The sequence below is a fragment of the Trichomonas vaginalis genome, chromosome V, assembly GCF_026262505.1.
Source record: "Trichomonas vaginalis G3 chromosome V, whole genome shotgun sequence".
In the NCBI taxonomy this organism is placed as follows: Eukaryota; Parabasalia; order Trichomonadida; family Trichomonadidae; genus Trichomonas; species Trichomonas vaginalis.
In genome coordinates this window covers 2,323,348-2,347,936 of record NC_067207.1, presented here as the reverse complement: position 1 = coordinate 2,347,936, position 24,589 = coordinate 2,323,348, and the positions used below count along the sequence as shown (strand labels likewise).

At 30.6% G+C, this 24,589-nt stretch overlaps 15 protein-coding genes across 15 annotated transcripts, besides 3 other annotated features; 9 read left to right on the top strand and 6 right to left on the bottom strand.

Moving 5' to 3' along the window:
* Window positions 1-114: 114 nt before the first annotated feature.
* TVAGG3_0265880 (alix/aip1 like domains domain-containing protein) lies at window positions 115-1,045 on the bottom strand (the record flags this gene model as incomplete). Its single annotated transcript, XM_001583598.1, has 1 exon — window positions 179-1,024. The coding sequence occupies one exon, from the start codon at window positions 1,022-1,024 to the stop codon at window positions 179-181; it is 846 nt and encodes a 281-aa protein (XP_001583648.1).
* A 317-nt stretch (window positions 1,046-1,362) lies between these two features.
* TVAGG3_0265870 (nitrile biosynthetic process) lies at window positions 1,363-3,495 on the top strand (the record flags this gene model as incomplete). Its single annotated transcript, XM_001583597.1, has 1 exon — window positions 1,363-3,393. One exon carries the CDS (start codon window positions 1,363-1,365, stop codon window positions 3,391-3,393), a length of 2,031 nt encoding a protein of 676 aa, XP_001583647.1.
* A 517-nt stretch (window positions 3,496-4,012) lies between these two features.
* Window positions 4,013-5,338, top strand: TVAGG3_0265860 (gene silencing by RNA; the record flags this gene model as incomplete). Its single annotated transcript, XM_001583596.1, has 1 exon — window positions 4,027-5,238. The coding sequence occupies one exon, from the start codon at window positions 4,027-4,029 to the stop codon at window positions 5,236-5,238; it is 1,212 nt and encodes a 403-aa protein (XP_001583646.1).
* Window positions 5,339-5,691: 353 nt separating this feature from the next.
* On the top strand, window positions 5,692-6,765 carry TVAGG3_0265850 (uncharacterized protein; the record flags this gene model as incomplete). Its single annotated transcript, XM_001583595.1, has 1 exon — window positions 5,692-6,765. The coding sequence occupies one exon, from the start codon at window positions 5,692-5,694 to the stop codon at window positions 6,763-6,765; it is 1,074 nt and encodes a 357-aa protein (XP_001583645.1).
* Window positions 6,766-7,049: 284 nt separating this feature from the next.
* On the top strand, window positions 7,050-8,324 carry TVAGG3_0265840 (Ankyrin repeat family; the record flags this gene model as incomplete). The annotated part of the gene is made up of 1 exon (XM_001583594.1): window positions 7,050-8,324. The coding sequence occupies one exon, from the start codon at window positions 7,050-7,052 to the stop codon at window positions 8,322-8,324; it is 1,275 nt and encodes a 424-aa protein (XP_001583644.1).
* Window positions 8,325-8,424: 100 nt separating this feature from the next.
* TVAGG3_0265830 (chondroitin AC/alginate lyase family protein family) lies at window positions 8,425-9,321 on the top strand (the record flags this gene model as incomplete). The annotated part of the gene is made up of 1 exon (XM_001583593.1): window positions 8,425-9,321. One exon carries the CDS (start codon window positions 8,425-8,427, stop codon window positions 9,319-9,321), a length of 897 nt encoding a protein of 298 aa, XP_001583643.1.
* A 30-nt stretch (window positions 9,322-9,351) lies between these two features.
* TVAGG3_0265820 (chondroitin AC/alginate lyase family protein family) lies at window positions 9,352-9,645 on the top strand (the record flags this gene model as incomplete). The annotated part of the gene is made up of 1 exon (XM_001583592.1): window positions 9,352-9,645. The coding sequence occupies one exon, from the start codon at window positions 9,352-9,354 to the stop codon at window positions 9,643-9,645; it is 294 nt and encodes a 97-aa protein (XP_001583642.1).
* Window positions 9,646-10,573: 928 nt separating this feature from the next.
* On the bottom strand, window positions 10,574-12,337 carry TVAGG3_0265810 (ankyrin repeat and SOCS box-containing protein 4 family; the record flags this gene model as incomplete). The annotated part of the gene is made up of 1 exon (XM_001583591.1): window positions 10,574-12,337. One exon carries the CDS (start codon window positions 12,335-12,337, stop codon window positions 10,574-10,576), a length of 1,764 nt encoding a protein of 587 aa, XP_001583641.1.
* Window positions 12,338-15,859: 3,522 nt separating this feature from the next.
* TVAGG3_0265800 (uncharacterized protein) lies at window positions 15,860-16,342 on the top strand (the record flags this gene model as incomplete). The annotated part of the gene is made up of 1 exon (XM_001583590.1): window positions 15,860-16,342. One exon carries the CDS (start codon window positions 15,860-15,862, stop codon window positions 16,340-16,342), a length of 483 nt encoding a protein of 160 aa, XP_001583640.1.
* Window positions 16,343-17,324: 982 nt separating this feature from the next.
* On the bottom strand, window positions 17,325-18,278 carry TVAGG3_0265790 (cilia- and flagella-associated protein 100 family; the record flags this gene model as incomplete). Its single annotated transcript, XM_001583589.2, has 1 exon — window positions 17,325-18,278. One exon carries the CDS (start codon window positions 18,276-18,278, stop codon window positions 17,325-17,327), a length of 954 nt encoding a protein of 317 aa, XP_001583639.2.
* A 107-nt stretch (window positions 18,279-18,385) lies between these two features.
* TVAGG3_0265780 (uncharacterized protein) lies at window positions 18,386-18,653 on the bottom strand (the record flags this gene model as incomplete). Its single annotated transcript, XM_001583588.2, has 1 exon — window positions 18,386-18,653. A coding segment is annotated over one exon (268 nt), but the record flags the coding sequence as incomplete, so codon positions are not given.
* Window positions 18,654-19,116: 463 nt separating this feature from the next.
* On the bottom strand, window positions 19,117-19,371 carry TVAGG3_0265770 (uncharacterized protein; the record flags this gene model as incomplete). The annotated part of the gene is made up of 1 exon (XM_001583587.1): window positions 19,117-19,371. One exon carries the CDS (start codon window positions 19,369-19,371, stop codon window positions 19,117-19,119), a length of 255 nt encoding a protein of 84 aa, XP_001583637.1.
* A 125-nt stretch (window positions 19,372-19,496) lies between these two features.
* TVAGG3_0265760 (Dcp1-like decapping family) lies at window positions 19,497-20,049 on the top strand (the record flags this gene model as incomplete). Its single annotated transcript, XM_001583586.1, has 1 exon — window positions 19,546-20,049. One exon carries the CDS (start codon window positions 19,546-19,548, stop codon window positions 20,047-20,049), a length of 504 nt encoding a protein of 167 aa, XP_001583636.1.
* A 36-nt stretch (window positions 20,050-20,085) lies between these two features.
* Window positions 20,086-20,115: a terminal%2Cinverted (terminal inverted repeat of MuDR-3_TvMULE3 transposon ID:TVAGG3_0265750).
* Window positions 20,086-21,007: a mobile genetic element.
* Window positions 20,978-21,007: a terminal%2Cinverted (terminal inverted repeat of MuDR-3_TvMULE3 transposon ID:TVAGG3_0265750).
* A 373-nt stretch (window positions 21,008-21,380) lies between these two features.
* On the top strand, window positions 21,381-23,415 carry TVAGG3_0265740 (ubiquitin protein ligase binding; the record flags this gene model as incomplete). Its single annotated transcript, XM_001583585.2, has 1 exon — window positions 21,394-23,415. The coding sequence occupies one exon, from the start codon at window positions 21,394-21,396 to the stop codon at window positions 23,413-23,415; it is 2,022 nt and encodes a 673-aa protein (XP_001583635.1).
* A 308-nt stretch (window positions 23,416-23,723) lies between these two features.
* On the bottom strand, window positions 23,724-24,081 carry TVAGG3_0265730 (histone-fold family; the record flags this gene model as incomplete). Its single annotated transcript, XM_001583584.1, has 1 exon — window positions 23,795-24,076. One exon carries the CDS (start codon window positions 24,074-24,076, stop codon window positions 23,795-23,797), a length of 282 nt encoding a protein of 93 aa, XP_001583634.1.
* Between the last annotated feature and the right edge of the window lie 508 nt (window positions 24,082-24,589).

The window sequence follows — 24,589 nt, the reverse complement described above, 5'->3', positions numbered from 1 at the left end:
ATGTATTATAATGATGGAGATATCCTCATTTTACAATCTGCTACAAGCGATCATAGCATGGATTTCCCTATTGATGTTATTTTAGATATATTTTTCTAAAAAAATTCATTTTGATAAAACAATAATCTATATTTTAATAACAAAATAAATCGCAATACTTAGTATCTCTGCCTTTAGATCATTTTTGAGAAATTTCGATAAAAGATAAAATTTGATCAATTTTCTTCTTTTTGTCTAATATATCTTGTTGTAGCCTGAGTTGTTGTTGCGTTAGATCATCTTTCACTTTAGTCAGTTCTATTGATTGCTGCCTTAAAGTTTCTAGACTTGTTTCTGTTTCTCTGATCCGATTTACTTGGCTACGAACTTCATTGCGTCGTTGGTCTAAGTTTTTATGGTCATCATCGATGTTTTCTATGTCTTTTTTGATTTTCATATTTTCTAAATTTAAATCTTGCAGTTTTTGTTTAAGATCATCTAGTATTTTCTGTTTGTCTTTATATATTTGTCGTTTTTGTTTATTTTGCGAATGTAACGTTTTATATTCTGCTGAAGCCTTTTCTAATTGTTGAAGAAGTTGTTGATGTTCTTCTTCATCTTTTAATTTTTGTTTTTCTGTTGCTTCTTTTAATTTCTGTAGATTTTTTTCTTCAATTTGCAACTGATTATGTTGTTGATTGAGTTTTTCTACAAGATTTTTAATTTGTTCTTGCTTATTTTCAATAATTGTGTCTTTTGGTAGTTGTTTTATTTGTTTCATTAGCTGTAAAACATAGGATTTTCCTTCTTCAACTGATTTAAAGCGAGGTGAGGAGCTATAATATCCTGTCAAATCGCCAGCATGACCCATTAAATCTTCCAAGTACATCGCATTTGATTCAGCTTTAACCCTGTTCAAATGACTATTTGTAGCAAGATTTTCCAAGTCGCTTTTGAGTTTTTTATACCTATTTAAATATCCTTGAGCTATGAAAGCCAGATTTCTTAGATTTTGCACAGCCTGATCGATATCAACTTGACTCATTCTGCGGAATTCAGATCTGCGCGCACCAGAAAATGAGAACTTAGAGTTTGGATTTGGGTTTCACTGACGAAGTGTAATTTTAAATTACCATCAGCAAACGAAAACAACAAAAAAATGAAAATGATCTGATATTTTTAATATCGAAGCTCTCGAAAAGAAAGAAAATTGATTTATACATGATACGACTCTGCCAAATATTACAATAATTTGTTCTAGGATTAGATTCTAGAAAAAATCATCTCCCTAACTACGGCGAATCTCATTAAAAATATAATGGTTGTATTGAGACATACTTATTAATTAACTTATATATGAAATAAAAATCTCAATAAAAATTTATGATAAACAAGAGATGTTACTCCCAAATTGGTATGAAATTCAAAGGAATTTCAAGGCAAGCTTCTATTACTTCAATCAATAAGAGACGATCCTCAAATTGGTTGAATCTTAATGAGGCTGTCCCGAAAACAGAAGAAATGAATCCAATCTTACCACTTCTTTCTCCAATTAGTACAAGAATCGGTAAAGGATTAACAGCAGCAGAAAACGAAGAGGAAACTATTAGTGTAGCTCCTCCAACAAATTCGACATTTTATAATGGTCTCGTTTATCAAATTACACTCGGCGAACATGGATATTTAGAAGTGTACTCCGCTAAAAAAGGAGAATCTTTTACTCTTTTGCAAGCAAAACGCGCACCTTCAAATCGTACTGGATTTTGCTTTACTTTTCTAGATAAACACCATCTTTTCCTTTATGGCGGTTATGCCGCAAATTTACAACAGAACGAAATGTATATTCTTGATATTGAAGATAGAGAATGGAGAATGTGCAAGATTATTGCTCCACCGCAAGCTATTAGAACAAACACTCAATGCATTTCAACATTAGACGAAAATTACCACATGATTTACGTTTTTGGTGGTTCTGAAGGTCCAAAACTTTTAGGATCTCTTGATATAATCATTTTCTGCAAAGACTCGTTTAAGTACATTAATCCTATGTGCAGTATCAGGTCATACTGCCTTAAAGAAGGCCCTTGCGGACGTGCTGGACATACATTCATCAAAATGAACGATAAAGGTTACCTATTTGGCGGTGTAGATACACGTGGAAAATGCCTTGGAGACCTTTGGGAGTTCAATTTCAGTAATGCATTAAATCCAACTTGGGCATTGTTATCAAATATTGGTCCCAACCAAAGAAAATCGCATATTTCCTACCTTTTCGATAATGGTGTTTGCATTGCCGGTGGTGTAAACGATGAAAACAACTTTATTGGCGATGTATGGAAATGGGATTCAAGATGGATCAGGCTTTCAGTGTTCGAAACATCATTTCCAGTCTTTGGATCTGAAGAAGGACTCCTTTATTATGATAAAATACTCAGACCAATTGAATATATGAACGCCGGAAGACATTTAGACGCCAAATTCGCCCAACTCCGTAAGATTCAATCACTTCATAAGGCAGCCTCTATTGTTGAAAAGGAAGCAGAGTCATCCACCGTTTTCATCAACACAAATCTTTTGATATATCTCAGAGAACTCAACAAATCAGAGGTAAATGCCGAAACAACAGATGCCCTTAACAAGATCTTCAACGAAACTCGTGCTCGCGAAATCGAAAACGAAGTTTTGAATTTGAGAATCGAAGTTTTAGGTCTTTCCAAGAAAATTCTTGAAGCCCATCAGATTTCGCCAAGTTTATCCCCTGTTTCTAAGCTTGACGAATTCTCCAAAACGATCGATCAGAAAATTGAAAGATTATCTCAAAGAACACAACGACCACATGAAGCTGTACAGATTTCTAAGACAATAGAAACCATGCCTCCACCACAAACAGACCCTATTTCCGTAGATACATGGTCGATCGATGCAATTTCAGCAGTTTTTGACAAAGCAGTCAACAAAGATTCAGTTCTTTCAAGTATTGTCGCTTTGCAGAGACTCGAATACGAGAGATTATCGAACCAAATGATGTCAATGATGTCAAACATTCATCAGAACGAAAGCGCGAACTCTGCTCGTATTGCAACTCTCTCGAAGATCAACAACAAGATACAGCAGCTCAGAGAACACATAGACAGATCAAAGAGAGAATGCAATAGAGTCGAAAAAGCCGTGAAAAGAATGACAGATTGGGGAAATGATGCAGATTTGTTCACCCAGAACAAATCTGACATCGAACAAACTCTCGAAGAGAGAAACAAAAGGAGAATCGAACAATTTACCGTTGAAATTGCTTCAATCATGGGTAATGAAACGAAGGGTCTGACAAAGATTATGAAATTACTCGAAGGACCGATTAATTCGACAACTGCTGGTCAGATAAATGATCTGGCCAACCAACTTGAACTTGTATGTTAATTGTTTTTTATTTTCTTTATTTCGTATTTTTGGATATTTTATTATTCTTTCTTTTTTAAATAAAAGAATTGATTTTCACCCTAAATACCGTAGTTTTAAGAAGTTATATGTTAGTTTTTTTATTCCATTTAATTCATCTTTTCGGAAAAATTTCAATAATATTTTTTTAAAGCGCCAATGCCTTTACAGATCATTGATTCGTTATATTTAGTTGGAATTCAATTCCTATTTTGCTATAAGTTGATTATTTGTTTTGGAATATTAATTAATAAACGCAAGATATTGAAATTAATTCGCGAAATTTTAATTATTTGCATATATATCTAAATTGCAATAATATTTAGATGATTGTTCTGTCTCCTTTGAATTTTTTCAGAACCCGAACCTTCAAAAAAATTGAAAATCAACTAATGATAGCAATTACGTTTAAATTAAAGCATTCTAAATTTTGACAATCTGACTGAGTTATCGTTTGAATTCAAAATAAAAAGTTCTTTTTCATCCCTTAATATTAATTTTATAAATTGCTCTGCAACAGTTACTTTAAAAGCAGATAAAATTTCGGCTGACTTTCTTATGTAGTCGAATGGCAAAAGTATCAAGTTTACAAATTTGTAATTTGCGTTTCAAAGAATGCTAAGCGATGAGGACGCAAAGTTTCTCATCGCGTTGATATCTGAAAAAGACGAAACGCTTACAAGTTTGTATAAACGATTTATCGATAAATTCGACTTTAAAAAACAAATTCAATCAATTAATATATTAACGTATTTTCTTGCAGATTGTATCCTAGAACATACGCAGCAATTTGTTTCATTTTGGATAATATATCAGTATTACTATAATCCTGATATCAATCAGCATCCCTATAAAGCATTATTTTCTTTATTAATCGAACTCCATCAGACTAAGCAAGGATCATCAAGTCAGCAAATGTATTCTACTCTAACACAATTAATCAGCGGAGCTGACATATCAATATTAGGCGAATACACGATTAATCGTGTTTTTGGAAATTCATTTCCATTTTATCCTGCAAACAATGTTGATATCTTGCACTCCAAAACACTTAACGTTCGTTGCTCACCACTTATCTCTGAACCAAATCAAGGAGAAACAGAGATCTTATCTCTGAACGAAGTTCTCGAGCAACTTATCACATGCCCTGCATATGTCTCGGAGTTTGAACCGCCAACAATTCATACGCCTCCAGATGTATTTCCAATTACAGATAATGAAGTTAATCAACTTTTTATCTCATCTCTCAACGTTCCACCTCTTCTTTTCGACGAAAGTCATTCCGCCGAAAGTATAAAGGCTGGTCGCGAGCTACTTGTTGATTCAATAAGCAGAGCTTTAACTCAGCGAGAAATTCAGACGCTGAATTCATTAGTTTTCTCAGACAACTCTATTATCTCAGAAGAAGACACAAACGAGCAAAATTTCGACAAAATTGCCGAAAACAATCCTGAAATTGCGATTCTCATCATCAAAGCTTTACCAAATGAACGTCAGAGGCTCTCAGAATACCTTAGCAACGCTCCTAAAGGACCTGATATTGTAACAACTGTCAAAATGTTTGTTCTCGAAAACTTTGCCCCTCCAAATTTCATTCGCTCATACATTACATCGACAATGACAGCTATAAGAAGCGTCAAGGATAATGGAAGCGCTGTACGTATCTGCCGTCCATTCTGTGAAGTAATGATCGACATGATCAACGCTGGTGTTAAGATTGACGGTTCTTTAATAATCAATCTTACATCTATATGCGATGACATGAGAAAGTTCAATATTAAAGAGGCTTCAGCTTTGCAGTCTCTTCTTTCTGCGGATTACTTATAAATAAATAGATTTTTCATATAATAAATATAGTTTAATTATCTTCAAAAGTACTGTTTTCTCGAGTTTTTCTAAGTATTTACCAAAAAAAATATAAAATTATTTCTTTACATTTGAATCCATGCACTTTTAAAAACGTTAACATTAATGTATAAAATGCTAAATTTGAGTTAAAAAGCTAATATGAAAGAAAATTGATTTTTGGAAAATAGAACCTCAAGATGCTAATAACTCATAATTATTATGTTAGTACTCTGCATAAGCATTAGATTATTAATACATGATAGCAAAATCGAAAATGATCGGAAAATGTAATTGGTTTTGGGACTATTTCATATGGAATGATTTATTAAGTAAGCTGAGTGGGAGCTGATTATGATGATTTTAATCCATTAAAATTAAATGTGGAATAAAAAATTGAGGATGTTTAAAATTCAAAAAGTGACAAATTTTATTATGGAAGAATTTGATCGATTTTTTCCATTAGGAATTGCAAACAAGAAATCTCTCGTTACCAGCAGTTTCTTCATGTCATTTTCTTCCGATGAAATTAAAACTATCGCTTGGAGATTCTTTCTTATAATATTTCCAAATACAGATAAGGAAATTCTCAAAAAAGAAGAGTGGATTGGGATCCTCAACTCTCAAAGAGAATTCTACACTCAATTTATAAACTTACAATTGGCTGAACCAACTAAGGAAATTAAAGACTCTTTTTACGAATCTGCCGCAGAAAATCTACTATTTATGAATCCTAAAAAGACTGTAAATAGGAATCAAATGAGCGAAATGAAACAAATGTTTAATTTGCTTATTCATTCGAATTCTAACAAAGATATCATTAAAAATACGGGATACACACTATCAAGAATATATTATACATACAGAAATACATGCAAAGCCAACGATGATACTTTAATAGGGAAATTATTAGATGAAAAATACCTTTTCCAAGATATTTATGCATCAATGAAATCATTAAACCTGATGTTAGCACCATATCTCGATCCATCTAATAAATATGTTAGAAATTCAGCATATGCTTCTCTTATTCAACAATTAAAGGAAGATTGTCCCACTGCTACTTCATTCCCTTCAGAATCAAAGATGCAGGATATATTAGAAATGTATCACAAACTATTTTGCGTAAATCCAAAACATACAGAGAATTTTAACGATTTACTCACAGTAATATTCTCTAATTTCCCTGATTCATCGATATTTAACCTAATTTACTCAAATTTGTTCGTTTCTGGAGACTTAAATTTCACAAATACAAAAATTCCTGGTATGATACGTCCATTAGGCGTTAATCTCCATATCATACAGATGTATACCTTTGAAGAACTTATTGCTTCACTCGGAATTATCTCTAAAACGATTCAAAATCTTATAGAAGAAAATGATTCTCCAGAACTTAGAAAAATTGCAAAATATCAACTTTCCTTATTCAGCAAAGTTATACAGGGAGAAATAAATATGGACGAGATCGTCCCACTTCATGTTTGTTTAGATCAAATACAGAATTAACTAAAATTTGTATATTATACTTTCAAATGAAATATTTTTTATTTCCACATATTTTTCATATTATATCTGTGAAACAATTTAAAAATACTAAGTCTTGAAAAAATCCAATGAATTTTTAAACGAACGGCCAATGATTTCCTATGAGAATGTGTTTAAATTCATCACTTTTGATGTTATTTGTAAGTTCAATCATAATCTCATAAAATTTTCTGGAAGACGAAATGAACTCTCTAACAGAGATCGACATTCCAGAAAATCTATCGAAATATGTGACACTTGAGAACATGTTGTCAAGTATTTCAGCTGATACAGTCGAGGAAATCATCTCTTTCATTTTGGAAAATTTTAATGACGATTATGAAACTCCATATAGACTTCTTCTGTATTTCTCAAGTATAAGACCCAAAAATATAGCAGATCTTGTTAAGATATGGCGTGAAATCTACAAACAAACAAAAATCACTTTATCGATTATACCAATTACATTAGAGAATGTATATTTCGCTGATATTCTGTACCATTCAGGTGTTTACAGTACAGAACAAGTCGAACATAATGCTCCATATGAAAAAATCGATTATCGAACTTATTTGTCAACATTTTCCAAACCTCCTTTCAAAAAATCACTTAAGTTATCGAATCTACTCAAACTTTATCCAGAAAAATCGATTTTATACATTCTGAAGAACGATGACGTTGATTCTCTTAATAATATGACATTGAATCAGAATTTCTCAATAGACATGACAGTTAAGCCATCAGTGTTTGATGGATATACCGATGACAACGAAATTTCATTACTTGAAGCTGCAGCATTTTATGGATCTGAAAATTGCTTCAAATACCTCTTATTCAACTCGCCAAACAACAATCTTAGTAACAGTGGCAAACATTGCCTGTTCGGAGGTAATTTCGAAATAATTCGACTCGCAAATCAAAACGGATGTACTTTTACAGACTGTCTACCATTGGGAATCAAATATCATAGGAATGAGATTTGTTCTTGGTTGATGGAAAACTGTTCTCAGTGCGGAAAATTCACATTTCTTGACGCATTTGCTGCTTTTAATACGACAGCAGTTGTATATCTCAATGAACAGATTAGTGAAGCAGCTATCTTTAAATGTTGCTCATATGCCTATTTTCCTGCTTTTTTGTCGATTATCAAAAGAGCAGAAAATTCGGTGCTCGATAGTAACTCAATTTACAAATATCTCGAAATGGGATGCCTTGCCGGTTCTCTGCCTATCGTATCGTATATTTTTGATAATTTTAATGTCGATGTTAATAGATGCGGAAAAGGTAAAGATTTTCCATCGCTTCATAACGCTTGCCACGGAGGATCTTTAGCAGTAGTTAAGTATCTGGTAGAAAAAGGAGCAGACGTCAATCTACAGAACGATTTTAAAGAAATCCCTTTGTTTTATGCATGTTACTATGGAAGATATGATTGCGCAGAATTCCTTTTGGATCATGGATCAACAATCCCTGAATCTATTATGAGGGTGCCAAAGACAGATTTCTTAGTTGATCTGATAAGTCTGAAAAGGAAAAAGTGAAATGGAAAGTAAATGACAAATCTTGGATTGTAAGGTTCTACTAATGTCATTACATATTAATCTTCAATAAAATTGTTTGTATATATTTAGCCATCACTGAATGAAACATTGGCGTATTTGTAATTCTGGTATAACAATTGCAGCTCTCGCTATTAGAGATACTGATAAGAACTTATCAGATTATTTAATAAATAGATCTGTTCAAAGTATCAAGAATTCATTAATAGAATACTCACCAGATGGTAACTATCCAGAAGGATACTCTTACTGGTCATACGGAACAACTTATGCCGGTTTAATGTTTGCAGCTTTACACAGTGTATTTAATCATACATTTGGATTAGCTGAATGGCCAGGATTTGCAAAATCAGGGAAATATATACAATATATGGTCGGAACAAGTAATTTAAATTTTAATTATTACGATTCAGGGCCAAAAGGTGTTCTTCAACCGATTTTATATTGGTTTGCATACTATTATAATGATCCTTCTTTAGTATTCTATAACAATTACATATTAGAAGTCCTTAAAACAGGAATTGCACATTATTATTTGCCAATAGTTTTAGTTTTTGGATCAAGATTCAGAAAAGAAGAAGCTATAGCCCCATCCAATAAAATGTATTATGGCAAAGGCATTACTCCTGTGATTTTAGTTCGTACATCTTGGGAATTAGGAAAAGGACTTTCATTCGGCTTCAAAGGTGGAAAACCATGGAGTCCTCATGCTCACATGGACCAAGGAACATTTGTATTTGACTCAGATGGTGTAAGATGGGCATCAGACCTTGGAACATTGGATTATATTGATCTTTCAAATAAAGGAATTGATTATTGGGACTATTCTCAAGAAGGACAAAGATGGGTTGTATACAAATCTACTGTTACACCTCATAATACACTAACTATTGAAGGTGAGAAGTTCAATGTAACAGCATATTCAGGAATTACAAAGATTTATAATTCATCTGACAATTATTTAGGCGGACAAAACTGAAGTCTGTGACAAGGGATGTAGTTTTGGTCGATGAAAGATAATATTATTGGAGGGGAAAATCCTCAAAGAATGGTTTGGACCATGACAACACCTTCAAATGTTACTGTTGTTGATGCTAAGACTGTAACATTAACTCAAGGAACAAAATCTTGTACATTGAAAATATTAAATCCGCCTGATGGAGAAATATCTGTTGCAGATAATGTTCCTCCTCATGATTATGATGAACCTTCTGATGGTTCAATGCGTGTTTTGATTAAATCAACAGTTAATTCGGCAGAAACAAAGCAATATAGAGTCACATTAACACCATCTTCGCAATAAAAATGATATTGTTATTTTTTTTACTGGCTCATGTGATACATCAGAATCTTTTAAAAAACTAAAATTCAAAATACAATTTAGAGAGTCATTATGGATGATGTCATAGAAAGATTCATCTTTTTTACGGAAAGCGATGAATTTGATAAAGAATATGTGCTCAATAGTCAACAAGTACTCAATTTTCCCCTCACAATATTTTGTCGACCTTTAATTCAATTCATATAATTAATTGTATTCATTACGCAACCCATTTTATTTTAGATCCAATACAAAGTACGGAATAGCCATAAAATTGAGAGTTGGGAAAATAGCTTTATGTATAGTTAACTATTTTTTTAATTCCTAATAAAATACATCTTCGAAAATACAAGAAAAAGAATAGTATTTTATGTAGGAACATGTGTGCACTCACCATTTCTAGCATGAGAAAAGGACTCATATTTATAGTATAGATTGAATAGATCATAAGAAGCTTAACTTGAGACTTAGGAGAAAATCAGTGAAAATTGAATACTTTATTGGGGATTACAGGCGTGCGGTGTTTTCTTGTTGTGCAGTAAAGTTGACTAAATTTACACAATTTCCCCTGTAAATTTGCACAAATTAATAACATCATATACTCTAATAATATATGGAATTTTATGGAAATCCCCAAGGCCAAAGTCGAGATATGAGATGATTGAATATCAAAATTGAAATGCATTCATATTTCTCATGTAAAATCCATTTGCATGAGGAACTCTGACTAAAAAACCAAAAATATATAAACATGTTAGAAATCTCCAATATATCAAAAGTAGATGAAAATGTTTAACTAAATAATCTTTAAAAAAATTATACATCATGTCCTGTACAATAAATCATAAATATCAACTATTTCACAATAAATCATAAATATCAATAAATGTACCAAAGAATCATCGAATTTTCAACGAAAGTAGGTACAGGGGTTAATACCTCGGAGTGAAGGCCAACTTGTAGGAACATTATTTGCACCATGTGAAATGAGAACTTCAACAATTTCTGTATTGTTTTTATTTGCTGCAATATGAAGTGCGGTTTTTCCATCTTTATCTTTTTCATTGATATTTACACCATGTGAAATGAGAACTTCAACAATTTCTGTATTGTTTTTATTTGCTGCAATATGAAGTGCGGTTTGTCCATCTTTATCTTTTTCATTGATATTCGCACCATGTGAAATGAGGATTTCGACAGTTTCTTTACTATTATAAAATGCTGCATAATGAAGAGCGGTTTGTCCATCTTCATCTCTTTCATTGATATTCGCACCATATGAAATGAGAACTTCGACAGTTTCTTTATTATTTTCCCATGTTGCATAATGAAGTGCGGTTCTTCCATCTTCATCTTTTTCATTGATATTCGCACCATGTGAAATGAAAACTTCGACAGTTTCTTTACTATTACAATTTGCTGCATAATGAAGTGCGGTTTCTCCATCTCTATCTCTTTCATTGATATTCGCACCATGTGAAATGAGAAATTCGACAATTTCTTTACTATTACAATATGCTGCATCATAAAGTGCGGTTCTTCCATCTCTATCTTTTTCATTGATATTCGCGCCATGTGAAATGAGAACTTTGACAGTTTCTTTACTATTTTTCCATGCTGCATAATGAAGTGCGGTTCTTCCATTTTCATTTTTTTCATTGATATTCGCACCATGTGAAATGAGAAATTCGACAGTTTCTATATTATTATAATATGCTGCATAATGAAGTGCGGTTTCTCTATTTTCAACTTTTTCATTGATGTTTACACCTTGTGAAAGGAAGCATTCGAAAAGGGATGGAATATTAAAGAACGATAAATAAACAAAGCAATAGCCAAAATCATTAGTTTGATCGAGATGAACTAAAAAGGATTCAAGATTATTATAAAACCCACAATTATCTAAATCGATTTCTATATTGTATTCATTCATCAAGAATGTAACAAAATCAATGTTATGTGAAATAATTGCATATTTCATGCATTTTTCATTTGGTTTTTGATATTTTAAACATTCATTCATTATCTCCGGATTTCCTCCTAAAAATGAAAATCTGAGACATTTTTGAGTTATTTCTGACTTAAATTTCGTTCTTAATAACTTGAAACAATCAACAGCTCCATGGTAACAACATAATTCAAGTAATGAATATCCTTTATTAGAATGTGGATATAACCTACTTGCAAGCGTTTGATTTTTATCAAATCCAGCTCTTTCCGTGAATATGATGAAACTTTCTTTGTCGTTATTCATAATTGCTCTGTATATTGTATTCTCTGTATGAATATCGAGATCTTTAATATCATCTTTTTCGAAGTCATCAGATTTGTATAATTTAATTCCATATTCTTTATAAAATAGGAAGTTTGAGATATGTATGACACGTTCGACCTCTTTGATATGATATTCATCTGATATGAGTTTGGCAAGAGATAGATATGACTTTGCATAATGATTATTATACGGAACAATATTTAAAATGTCTCGTAGTATATTTTGGGGAGGATATTTATTTGAATCAATAAATTCTGTTTTGATCATTTTGTAAATCGAGTTTAATTCTTCTTCTTTTTCCGTTCTCAACTGATATAATGCATTGTATGTATCGATGTAATATTTGTAATTACTTCGCAATTCACTGTATTTGCTTGGATGAGCGTCTTTGTCGGACATTAATAATTTTTATAAAGGACACGTTTGCGTTTTACCATATAAATATCACTTAAATTTATTAGAAGAAAAAAATCCTATGCTATACATGCGGAAAGCAGTGACTGCAAAGATTTCTGATATAATTTATGAATTTTGATTAAATCTATTGATGAGAAACGGCATGATAACAATAGGAAAGTCTAGAACAATAGGATTGCTATCCGGATGCTTATATTATACAAGATTTTTATTCCAATCACTCTAAATCAATTGATTCTTTGAAATCAGATAATATGCCATTAATAGAAATATTATTTATGTCCCAAAAGGTACTTTTTATAATCAAAAAAAAATCTAGTTTCGAGGCATTATTGTAAGGATGTCAATTTGGAAGAAAAGTGAGAAAATTCCTAAAATGCTAAAAATGAATTTTCCAAACGTACTTTTTTATCTCATTTTTTTGATTTTGAAAAAAATTTGGAGAGAAGAACGCTTCGTTTTTGAATTTTGTCACGATGGTTTTAAAGTATATTAGACACATGTATTGATATTACTATTTTTGTATATTTTGAGAGAAAATCCCTAAAAAGTGAGAAAATCTGAGACGGTTTGAGAAAATATATAAACTATTGAAAATTTGAATTAAACTTCTAATTTGGAAAAAAGAAATTTGGAAAGAAGAAAATTCAAAAATCGAGATTTAGACTCAGTATCAAATGGAGAACAAAATGTTTCTTCATATGAAGGAAAAAATTTTCTTGAGAAGAAATAGAGTTTTTAAAATTTTATTGTATGTAATGAAATAAACAAATATTAAAATTATTTTTTGATAACAAGAAAATTCCCAACAGAAAATATTTGAGACAAAGAAAAAAAGAAAATTGAAAAATATTACTCTCCTATACATTTCATGAGATTTTCAAATTATTTTCATAAAATTGACAATTTTATACGTTTAGATGAAAATAAGTGATTTTGCTTGAAATAAAAATTATTGTTTGTTTACAGCTATCAAATAGATTTTTGCTATTTTGATTAAAATTTGTTAATCAAATTAATAATTTTTTTTCTAAATATCTTAAATATCTGGATCACTCACTGATACGATGAATTAAACGATAAAAATAATACAAACTCAACTAAGTTTCCTGTCTTTCAACCAAAAAATATTATGCAATTTAAATTAAATTGTTTATTCAAAGATAAAACAAAGATAAAGTAATTATAATTATCATATACTTTATGAATAACTCTCTAGTTGGATAAGATTTTCGTACAAATATTTTTATTAATATCGATAAGAATATGTTTACCTACTATCACCATATGTCGATAAACGAGAGTAGAATGATTTTTATCATCGAAACTTTTTAAAAGCTGTAAGCAGGAAGTAAAAATCTTGTTTTTTCTGAGTTAGTTGTAGAACTATTGATGCCCGAGTTATCATTGTGATGCAGAAGGATATCAATGTACTGACTGAAGGATATGAATTGAATTGAATTTTATTGAATTTCAATTTGATCAAAATTTGTTGAAATGATATGAATGTGTCAACTTCTGTATCATTCTCCTTCACTCCTTCCTTATTCTTTCGAGAACGAAGCTAGCTCAGCTTTCGCTGAGCGAATTGACACTTTTCATGCCCTAAACGTACATACTCTCAAATTTATCGAAAAAATTAATACCACCTAAACTAGTATATTCTTATTTTAAATATGATATTATCCTTATATTCCACACTAAAATTCATTTAAATCAACTTTTTAAAAAAGTTCGAATCCTGCGCGTCTCACTTTTTAAATTTTCCAAATGGAAAATTATATTCTCCTAAAGTGAAAACAATTTTCCAAATTGACTTCCTTAATTATTGATATAAAGTTCCAATAGAAAAAGCTTAAACATATCAATTGAGATAACATTTTTCGGTGATGAACTCTGAAATTCTGAGCAAGACTTCAAATATCATGATACAGTGAAGCACCCAAAATCATATGCGTTTGTCATGAATATTAATCGTTCGAATTTTGCAATTGATCTTTGCGTTCGATATTTAATTATACAAACTTTCGAAATTACAAGACTTAGCGACCACACATCAACACAATCACTCAATCGACTCAATTGATCCAATTCTGTTTTATAATATTGGTTTATATTATGAAAATTTGCTAAAAATTCGAAAAGTAAGCGAAATCAAAGATTACTGTATGTATGCACTATTTATTGAGCCTTTTCTGATTACTTGCGAATTACTGAAATGTTTTTATTTGTTAGATTCTGATATAAATTTTATAAATCTCTTTATTTTCTTAAGTTATTCTTATAATTTGCAATCTTTTATTTTACAGATCTAAACTTTTAATAACATAATAAAATTCAATTTAATCATAACAGACTTGTTCAATGAAACTAATTAAGACGGGCATTCATAATATTTTGGACATGTCGCGAAAAACAATACAATAAATTGCTCAAATAATGAAAATTAAAATTGTCATGATAATTTAGTGAGCTATGACCTGAATAATCAGCATAACTTTCGCGCTTATGACCAACTGAATCCAGGAATACTAGTTAAATAAATTATTAATTGTAATTTTTTGAGTGGTCGATTCTTTGAAATTAATTATGATCGGATTTGAATGATACGGGATATATTATACATTAGAGGATGTGTAGCAGAAGATAAGAATTATCGAAAAATGAATGATTGATATCATAAACTATATAAAAGCAATAAATCGTTATTTCTTATGAAAAAATTGAATTGATTTAGAGGGAAAAGGTTTATTTTGAAAATTATGCATGGATATCATGTGCAGTGAAGATGTAGTGAGAAATGAAAGAAAACTTTGTATTTCAATTGAAAAAAAGTAGTTGATTTATCATATGGAAAAATCAACATGTTTGAATTGACTAGGTAATAATATTTTGAGAAAGCGAATGTAAAATAGCCAAAATTGAAAACTTCCGTCGATGATAAAAAATATTTGTAACTAGATGAGTTAAGTAATATTTAAAACTATGTCATGTGAAGTGAAAAATAAATTTGAAAACAGCTGAATTCAAAAGATCGTAATTTAAAAATATCATTAATTTAATGTAATAATTAATTTTAAACATAAATGATATAATATGCTAAAAAACGATGGCATTCAAAGTTGAAAATATCTTAAATAATATTTGATCTGAATAGTATGGTCAAGCTAAAATGTACCAATTTCGCATTTGAACTCCCAACGATAACCTTTTCAAATTTAATACATAATTTTAATTGCATAATATCAACGAATATATGATTATCAATATATTTAATTTCAATCTAACGTTATGCCTCCTCAAATTAAGAGGAATTGAAGATTTTAAGAATATCTCAAAATTGAATAATACATTTGAAAGCCTTTACCATAACAGTGGTAATCATTGCATATATAGTAATATTTATTAAAATTTAACATGTTTGTCTAACCGCTATGCGCAATCAAAATTGAAAGCCATCAAAATATTTGAATATTAACTCAAACATTCTAATTATAAATCATAATGTGCCCAAACGCTATATACTCTAATATCGAACAATCATCCTCCTCCTTCAATCCATATGAGGACTATAGCTACTCCACAGAGATTGAATGCAACTACTGCATCCCTACTCCTGATTTCTTCGTCACAGTTTGTGGCGCCCAAGTTCCACCACCTATTGATCTTTCCGCTGGAAAGTTCACATATACACTTAAGAATGGAAAAACTCTTGAGTTGGATCATCCATTACCACCAGGCTTCCCAATCGATCTAATCGGCCAAGAAGAAGAACCAAGCCAAGACAATGCACAGATTGATAGCAGTGAGGGCATTTCATCCTTCTCTGAAGTCTTAATGTATGGTGCTATATGCGTTTGCCCTATTGCTGGCTTAATTTTATATGCCTACCACCATAAGAAGCATCCAAAATTAGCTCAGAAACTCCGTTACATGACATTTACTTCCTTTGTTACAATGGGAACCATCCTTCTCTTAATCTTGTAAGAACTTGCCCTAATTATTTTATCGAGAAATCCTGATTTTATTAGGATTCATCTTTTAATATTAATAAATGTTTGTTTTTTTTCGTTTAATTATCTTCCGAGTTTTTTACTCACCTTGTCTATAGGTTTTTCAGCTAATTATTTTTTCTTTTGAAATTTGTGATTTATTTTTTTTCTTTCATATATTAGTTAATTTAATTCAACGTTTCTAAAATTTTTAATTCTCAAAATTTGAATAATCAATTCAAAATTTTCTTCAAATGTAAAGTCGATACTTTTCAAAAAATTCTCGACAATTCAATAAATGTAAAACTTGTAGTTTTCCGGAAAGAAAAGTCATTGATTTTGAAGGTAAAATGCTACCCACAATTAGAAAGTCTAATTTTGAGCAGCATTCATAATGGCAATATAATGTTCACTTTTCTGGTTTTCACATTCACCATTTTATTTTATTTGATGAGTAAACAGTAATTTAGTAACCAAATTAATTCGTAAACATCCGAAATTTAGATCCGAATTTATCTTTTTGATGGAGTTCGCCATTTTATATAACTCATGAATGCACTATTGCCAAATTGATAGCATTTTTATTTCCCAAAGCGAAACACGTGTTATCCATCCTAAATTCCTCAAATAAACTTCTTTTCTGTTATTTTTTAAATAGCTCTTTTAACGTCCCATCGATGAAACAAGCACACACTTTTTATGACAGTTTCTACTTAATTAATCGTATTTGATGAATAAATAATTAATATTTTAACTTACTGAAGACAATTCCTTTATTACTAATATTGTAAATATATTTTATACAGATGTGTTAATGGTTGTTAAAAATTATCAGACTCCCAGTTCAATAATTATCTTCATATTTAACTTTTGAATACAAGTATTAGCCTGTCAATACCAGAGATTAATGAGATAATATATACAAACAAATTTACTATTATATCAAGCATGGTAAATACAACTATATAAAATTAACTTCATTCGAATTTGCCGAACAGCATTTCAGTTTGTCTGCGCTCAGCAAGAGCTTTAAGTCGAAGCTCTTCATCATTATTTTTAATAACTTTAGGAATAAATGACCTAGCTACTAACGGCCTTCCAGTTCTTCTTACAATTGGTTTGTTTGCTCTTTCAAGAGCTTGTTCTTTCTTTACTTGAGCCACCAATTCTTTTTGCATCATTTGATCAGCGCGTTGCTGCTCTCTACGGATCTTATTTATTTCTTTTTGTTGTTGATTCATATATTTCTGGTCAAGCAATGCTGATCTATTGTAAAAATCTTCGAGACCAGCATTAATTTTATTCAACATTGTTGAAGCTTTCATATGATCATCGTGTTCAAAGAATTGATCATAAATTTTCCTGATTTTATCTGTAATTTTTTCAATTTCTTTACTTTTATTGTTAAATTCATTCTTGTATTGCACTTTCATCAAAGCTTCATCTGAAGTATCATATGTTTCTTCTATAATGGGCTTAATGTTCAAAATCAATTTTTCGATGTTTTTGAGCGATTGCTCATAATCATTTTGACAATTATTTATTTGACTTTCTAACTCTATACAGTTCGTAATTAAAAATAAGTTTTCTTTTTGTTCATTTGCTAATTCTGCTTCAATTTGTTTAACATCATTAAAATGATCGAACATCTTTTTTCCCTTTGGAACAAATTGTTGTAAAAAGCTCTGATATCCTTGGTATTCTTGCAGTGTAAGCAAATCTTTCTTATATTCTTCTTGTAGATCAATAATATCTCGTTTTTTCTTCATTTTAGTGGCTTGAAGTTGAATGGCATTAGAACGTGCTTGTTCAAATGCATTCTTTTGGTCAACATAAAGATTATCTGCTTGGACGCTAATACATTTGTATTTTACACCAAGATTATCGATTTCTTTGTCCTTGTCTTCCCATTTCTTTTCTTCATTTTCCATAGTTTTATAAATTGTATTAATCTCTTTTCTTTTTTGATCAATTAGTAACTGTAATTTATATATTTCTCTTTTTTGACGTATAAAATCGGTGATTCTACCAGCATTTTTTAATACATCCGAATTGAAATTACTAGTCGTAGATTTCATTGAAGTATATGCCGTAATTGATCGCGTGTTTTTCTGAGAAATAGCACCTGTAGGTACAGGAGGCTTGAGCACATCGGCTCTTTGAGCTAGAGTTGTTGTTCGGATTGATTCTCGATCTTTTTCAATCATATATTCTTTAACTTGAGACATTGAAAAGATCTTACATGGATCTCTGATAATGAAGGGATTATGTCGACCTGTTTCATCATTCAGATCGACTTTCCTCATATAAAATGTAATACGAATTATGTAACGTACACGAAAATTTACAAAAAATCATAAGTAAATGCTATTTTAACATTGCTGACCTTAAAATCTGATTCAACTCAATTAGATGAAATGAAACTTGATATGCTTGTTTTCAAAAACCAAATCTTTCATGTTTTTCAGATAATTTTTAACATTTTCCTCAGACAGAGATAAAGATTGTACCATTTCGCTTAATGACTTAACCGTGTTCAATTCAGAATAAATACTACACATTTCGCTGTTAAAAAAGTTTTTTTTTTATTATATAAGACGCTTTTATAATTGGGATCGCCCATTCCCAATGAATAAGATAAAAGAAAATTCATACGAAGTCAAATGATTGAAAATATAGATCATCTTCATCAATTGAAGCTTCGTTAGAATCAAGTATAAGTTGATCTTCTTTGCAAATTTCGATACATGCATTCGGGATCGAAATTTGTTATTGATTTGGCTGTTGTTGTATAGATTCACAACAACCTTCAAAACTTAAGAAATCTTCTTGGTAAAGATTGACATCCGGAACTTCATTTGGATGAACTCCCGAAATAGGTTCTGATAACTTCAGTAATGCAGACCCAATTTCAACAAATTGACGTGGATTTTTTTTTGGAAGAATAATTTGGCCCTTACCATTGCATTTATAGACCTTTTGACCGATTATGATGCCTAACAGTACGCGTTTAGGACCAGTCATGAAGAAAAATGAAAAAAAAATTACATTTGTCAAAAATTGTTAAAAGTGACATTAAAATTTGAAAATTTTTCAAAAATTTTATTTCTTCTTAATTTTATTTCTACTATATTCGACCTCAAAACACTAATTAGCATCTTTAATTTTTTTTGACATTTCAATAAAAATCTTTAAAAAATGCAAGAAAATCTTGAACTGCATCTTAACTTTGATCAGCAATACCGCAAAGATACAAATTTAAGAGTCATTAGAAAGATATTTCAGGAAGTTGGATACATACAAGACTATCTTAATGTTTATCCAGAAGTTTGCATTTATAAAAAGTCTGAAGATGGACGCTGGGTAAAACTTCAAATCGGTGGACCATTGTTCCTTTGTGTGGTTCAAAATCAAACCGATTTAACTCTTTTCTTACTAAATAATACTCAAACAAATGAAGAGTCCTCTTTTTACAAGAAATTAAATCCACAAACTAGATATGCTATACAAGGTAATCAGTTGTACATAAAAACTGATCAAGAATCTGATATGGTTTATAGTTTTCATGATGAAAGGGACGTACAAGATTTAATTTCGAAGCTTAGAGATCACTACTCTCAAATTGTTACAAACGATGAAAATGAGTTAAGAGTTTTACAAGATCCAACTTTACAAAGATTAGCTAAACGCGTCCAGCAATAAAAACTCTCCAATTCCATTTGATGACTCTTCTAAATTGGCAAACCCAAATTTTAGCTAAAAGTGACAGGGAAAAAAAAAACGTTTAGTATTAAAAAAAAGACCGATGAGAGCTTCGTTCGAAATATAGAGGGAACTGAGAATGCGCAACCATTCTCAGGGAATATTGGATGCTATTCCCGTTCCCTCTGTATGGAAAATTGAGGTTTTCAAAGGGAGTTAAAATAATATCAAATTTATACTAATTTACTTCAAAATACAAAAGTATTTGACAGCTAAAATTAGTTACTTTAGCAAGCCTATCAATACCCTTTTACGATTATTGTTACTTTTTCGAAATAAAAGTAAAAACAAATTTATACTAATTTACTTCAAAATACAAAAGTATTTGACAGCTAAAATTAGTTACTTTAGCAAGCCTATCAATACCCTTTTACGATTATTGTTACTTTTTCGAAATAAAAGTAAAAACAAATTTATACTAATTTACTTCAAAATACAAAAGTATTTGACAGCTAAAATTAGTTACTTTAGCAAGCCTATCAATACCCTTTTACGATTATTGCTACTTTTTCGAAATAAAATAAATTTATTATCAAAAACCTTTTTTTTCTTAGTAAAAATAAACGAAATTTTTTACCTTATGAACTTTTGATGGAAATATGCAAATTTAAAATAATAAAGAAAGCCGCGAGCGAAGCGATCGGCTTAGTTCGAAGATTTTGATTCAAATCTTTGCTGATCTGTAATTCGCGGAAGCCGCGAGCGAATCGAGCGGCTTAGGTCTAAGATTTTGATTCAAATCTTTGCTTATATTCCTTAAATTCTTTATGAAACTCGCAACAGTTCCATAAAAAATTTTAAATTCTAAACTGTCGAAATTACCGATCGGTAATCACACCCTTCATAAGTGTGTCACTTTTTACAGGTGTGTCACTTTTAGCTAAAATTACCCCTACTCCTTCTAAATTAAACATGCACAACTTTTATAAAAATTTATGCATTTTTTTTATGAAATAGAACCTTGATTTATTATTTATGGATAAACAGAACAATTCAATTGATAAACAATATTGACACTTATCGAGTTTTAAAAATCATATGAGAAATACTGAGTAAACACATATCTATTGTTGAGATTTTATTCATTGTTGGTTGAAAAGGTTGATACTTCCTGATTTTAAGTTCTATCCTAATATATGATTAATGGCTAAGAAATATGCAAATTTATTAAAATAGTAAAAATTCATTTCTAATTTCAGTGACCAATATTAATAAGCGGAGTGAAGACATATTGATTAACTAGTTACATACATAACGTAATATAAATTGGCTCAGTTTTGCTTAATGCACAAACTTCAAATTGACAAGCAAAATCAGCTTTCTGCTTTTAAGCCTTGCCAAATATACACAGATTCTGCAAAAGAGAGGCCTACCTCTGTTCCATCATCAATTACAGTTCAAGTTGCTCAAAAAGAAGAATGGACTGTATTTATTGATGAAAAGTTAACAGATCTTTTTGAAAAAGACCAAACACCGAAGTTCAGCATTGTTGATCAGAGATTTGTTTATTCGTTAGCAATCTATTCCACTCCTTCTTCAATTTTAAGTTACATTAACGAAAAACTCACAAGCTATATGCCGAAGATAATGGAAAAATTCGGTTCCAGCAAGGATACCAATAGTTTTATCGCTCTTATCAAGAATATCCAGTTGAAATTTTCATATTTACAATTCACGTTTTCTTCATTATTACCAAATCAAGAGAGTTTTTACAATATCCTTATTAATGGTCTCATCTTTGGTGAAACAGAAATCAAATTCTTTGTTGGTTTCATCACAGGAATTCTTGAAAAACTTTTCAAGGATTCCAATGAAGAAGATATCCGAGCACTTATCACATACATGAAAGATACAAAACTATTAGAAGTCCATGGCGAAAAAATCTTTACAGATATCTTTACAAAATTAAGTAAAGAACTGAGCGCTGTCGAAATCTACCAAGCATTTAGGATTCTTTACACAGTTGCTGGCAATGATATCGAAACAATGGTCCTTTATAATATTGCTTCGATGTTTGCAAAAGATTTTGTTGCAAATATCTCATCCCAACCAGATCTCATCAACGCGGACCCTGTTAACACCAATATCCTGGCCATTATATTCAAGAGCCTTTCAACGATCAGCGAATCCTACCGAAAATTCACTGATTTCATCACTAAAAATTCAAAAGATGCGTTGAAAGATGACAAACTCTTCGAGAACTTCATCAAATTCCAATCCCAGTTGTTATCTCTTGAACATATTGGCCAAGTTGGTCGCAATAACCTCACAAGAGTCCTTGAAAGACAAATTGGAGCCACATCTGAACAAGTTACACGTCTTTTAGCATCTGAAGTATCAAGGATTGCTGATATTGGACCTTCCGCAGTTACTGATGATGCCATTGAAGCAATATCTAATGCTTTTGCTTGGATGGGAAATACAAAATTGTTTGAAGAGCTTTATATCGCAGATCTCGTTAAAAGATTGATCGAAAACAAAGATATACAGGCTGATTGCTTACTTGCACAACGTATTGAGTCATTAGTTCCTGAATTAGCAACAAAAATAATTTATATCCTCGAAGACTTCAAACAAAATAAGGACGCGGTTCAGGAATTTACTAAGAAATATCCCGCACAGTTTAATCTCTCATTTTCAATTATTCAATCTTATATTCTTAAAAATGAACAAAATCTTAATGTCAAACCACCAGAAGAGGTTCTTAAAGCCATGACAGAGTTTACAAAATATTATACAGACAAAGTTAATAAAAGAGCTTTGAATTGGCACGCTGGACTTTCAAGATGCAATTTGGAGGTCAAAAACTGCGGAAGTCTTAGAAAAGTTAGATGCGATGGCATTGTTGCATCAATATTAACAGTTATTGGCGAAGGAAAACAAGAAGAAGAGCTTGTAGAACTTGTCGGATTAGAAAAACCAAAATTAGAAGAGATTCTTACTGCTTTATCCAGCTCTAAGTATGGATCATTGATTACTAAAACCAAATCCACCTACAAAGTTAATGTAGACTGCAAACCTGATGAAAATGGAATTATTGATATCCCAACAATAAGCGAGAAGACACCAACATCACAAGTATTTGAGAGTAAAGAGTCATACGCTTCTAGAGAATCTCAAATTGATGCTGCAATTACAAGAGCTTTGAAAGGTGGTGGCCCAATGACAGAAAAAGATTTAATTTCTGTCGTACAGAAGGAAGTTGAGTTCCCTGTTTCTGAAGATCTTTTCCAGAGAAGACTTAAGATTTTGATCACACGACAATTCCTTGAAAGAGAAGGAGCTAAAATTGCTTATTTACCATAAACTTTTGAATATGAATTAAAATATTACTATATTTTTTACAATATTTTCTTTTAGACATTAAAAAAAAAGCAAGAATTTTAAAATATTCAATCAAATCTTGTTAATTCTTCTTACATATGAAAAATGATATTACATATCCCAATAAGATTAGAAAATGCTTGATATTGTTCAGTTAAGAACTCAATTCGACAAATAAATTTGAAATTACTAAAATTTCTTCAATATTTAGTAATAATCAATGCTCAAATAAATGAATTATCGACCAATTATTAATCTTAAATGAATGATTTTGTGTTGTTTTGCTCTATAAAAATAATTATTTTTATTTATTCAAACAAATCTTTATTGTTTCAAAGTTATCCACAAAAACGTTAAGTTTTCACTCTTTGCGCTTTGGAGCCGATAGTTCTTTGAACTTTGGAATCATAGTTTCAAGAAAGTCGTATTTTTTATTTTCGCTGATAACAGTGATTAATTTATCCATATCTATAAATGTTTTATCGTCATTAAGAGATGCTTCGATGAGATCTTTTGTAAATTGTTCAACAACTGTTGCCATTACTTGATCAATTCCTTTAGAAAGGCGTCCAATTTCTTGATTGTCTTGAAGGATTTTTTTCATGTCTGATTTTTTAATGATCGTGGTTTCTTTTTCAGCCATTGAAATATATTAATGAAAAGAAATGATACGATATTTCTCTTATTGAGTAGCACGAAAACTATTGTATTTAAATAATATGGTTAAATTTTGGTTATAAGGCCTTATTTGATGAGTTTCACCAAATATTTCTGAATAGTTATAAATTAATAATATAAACTTAATTACAATTTAAAATCGTATCATTTACGTTGAATTTAATTGTAATATAATGATATACTGGGTGAGAAATTTCGGGTTGGCGTAAATCGTTACTCGGCATTACAAAGAGGATATGATGATATTCCGATAGCATTCATGCATCAGAATAATGCTGACTTATATAAATTATGAAAACGAGGAAGGGGAGTTCATAAACAAAATTCATTGCATAAATCTCAACATATTACATATAGCTTAGTGGTGATTCAAATTCTTCTCGAAACAGATAATTTCTTTCGGTGAATTTCGAATATCCATTTTTGACAAAATATCTGACAACAATGAGTTGAGATGTTACCAAAAAATTTATCCATA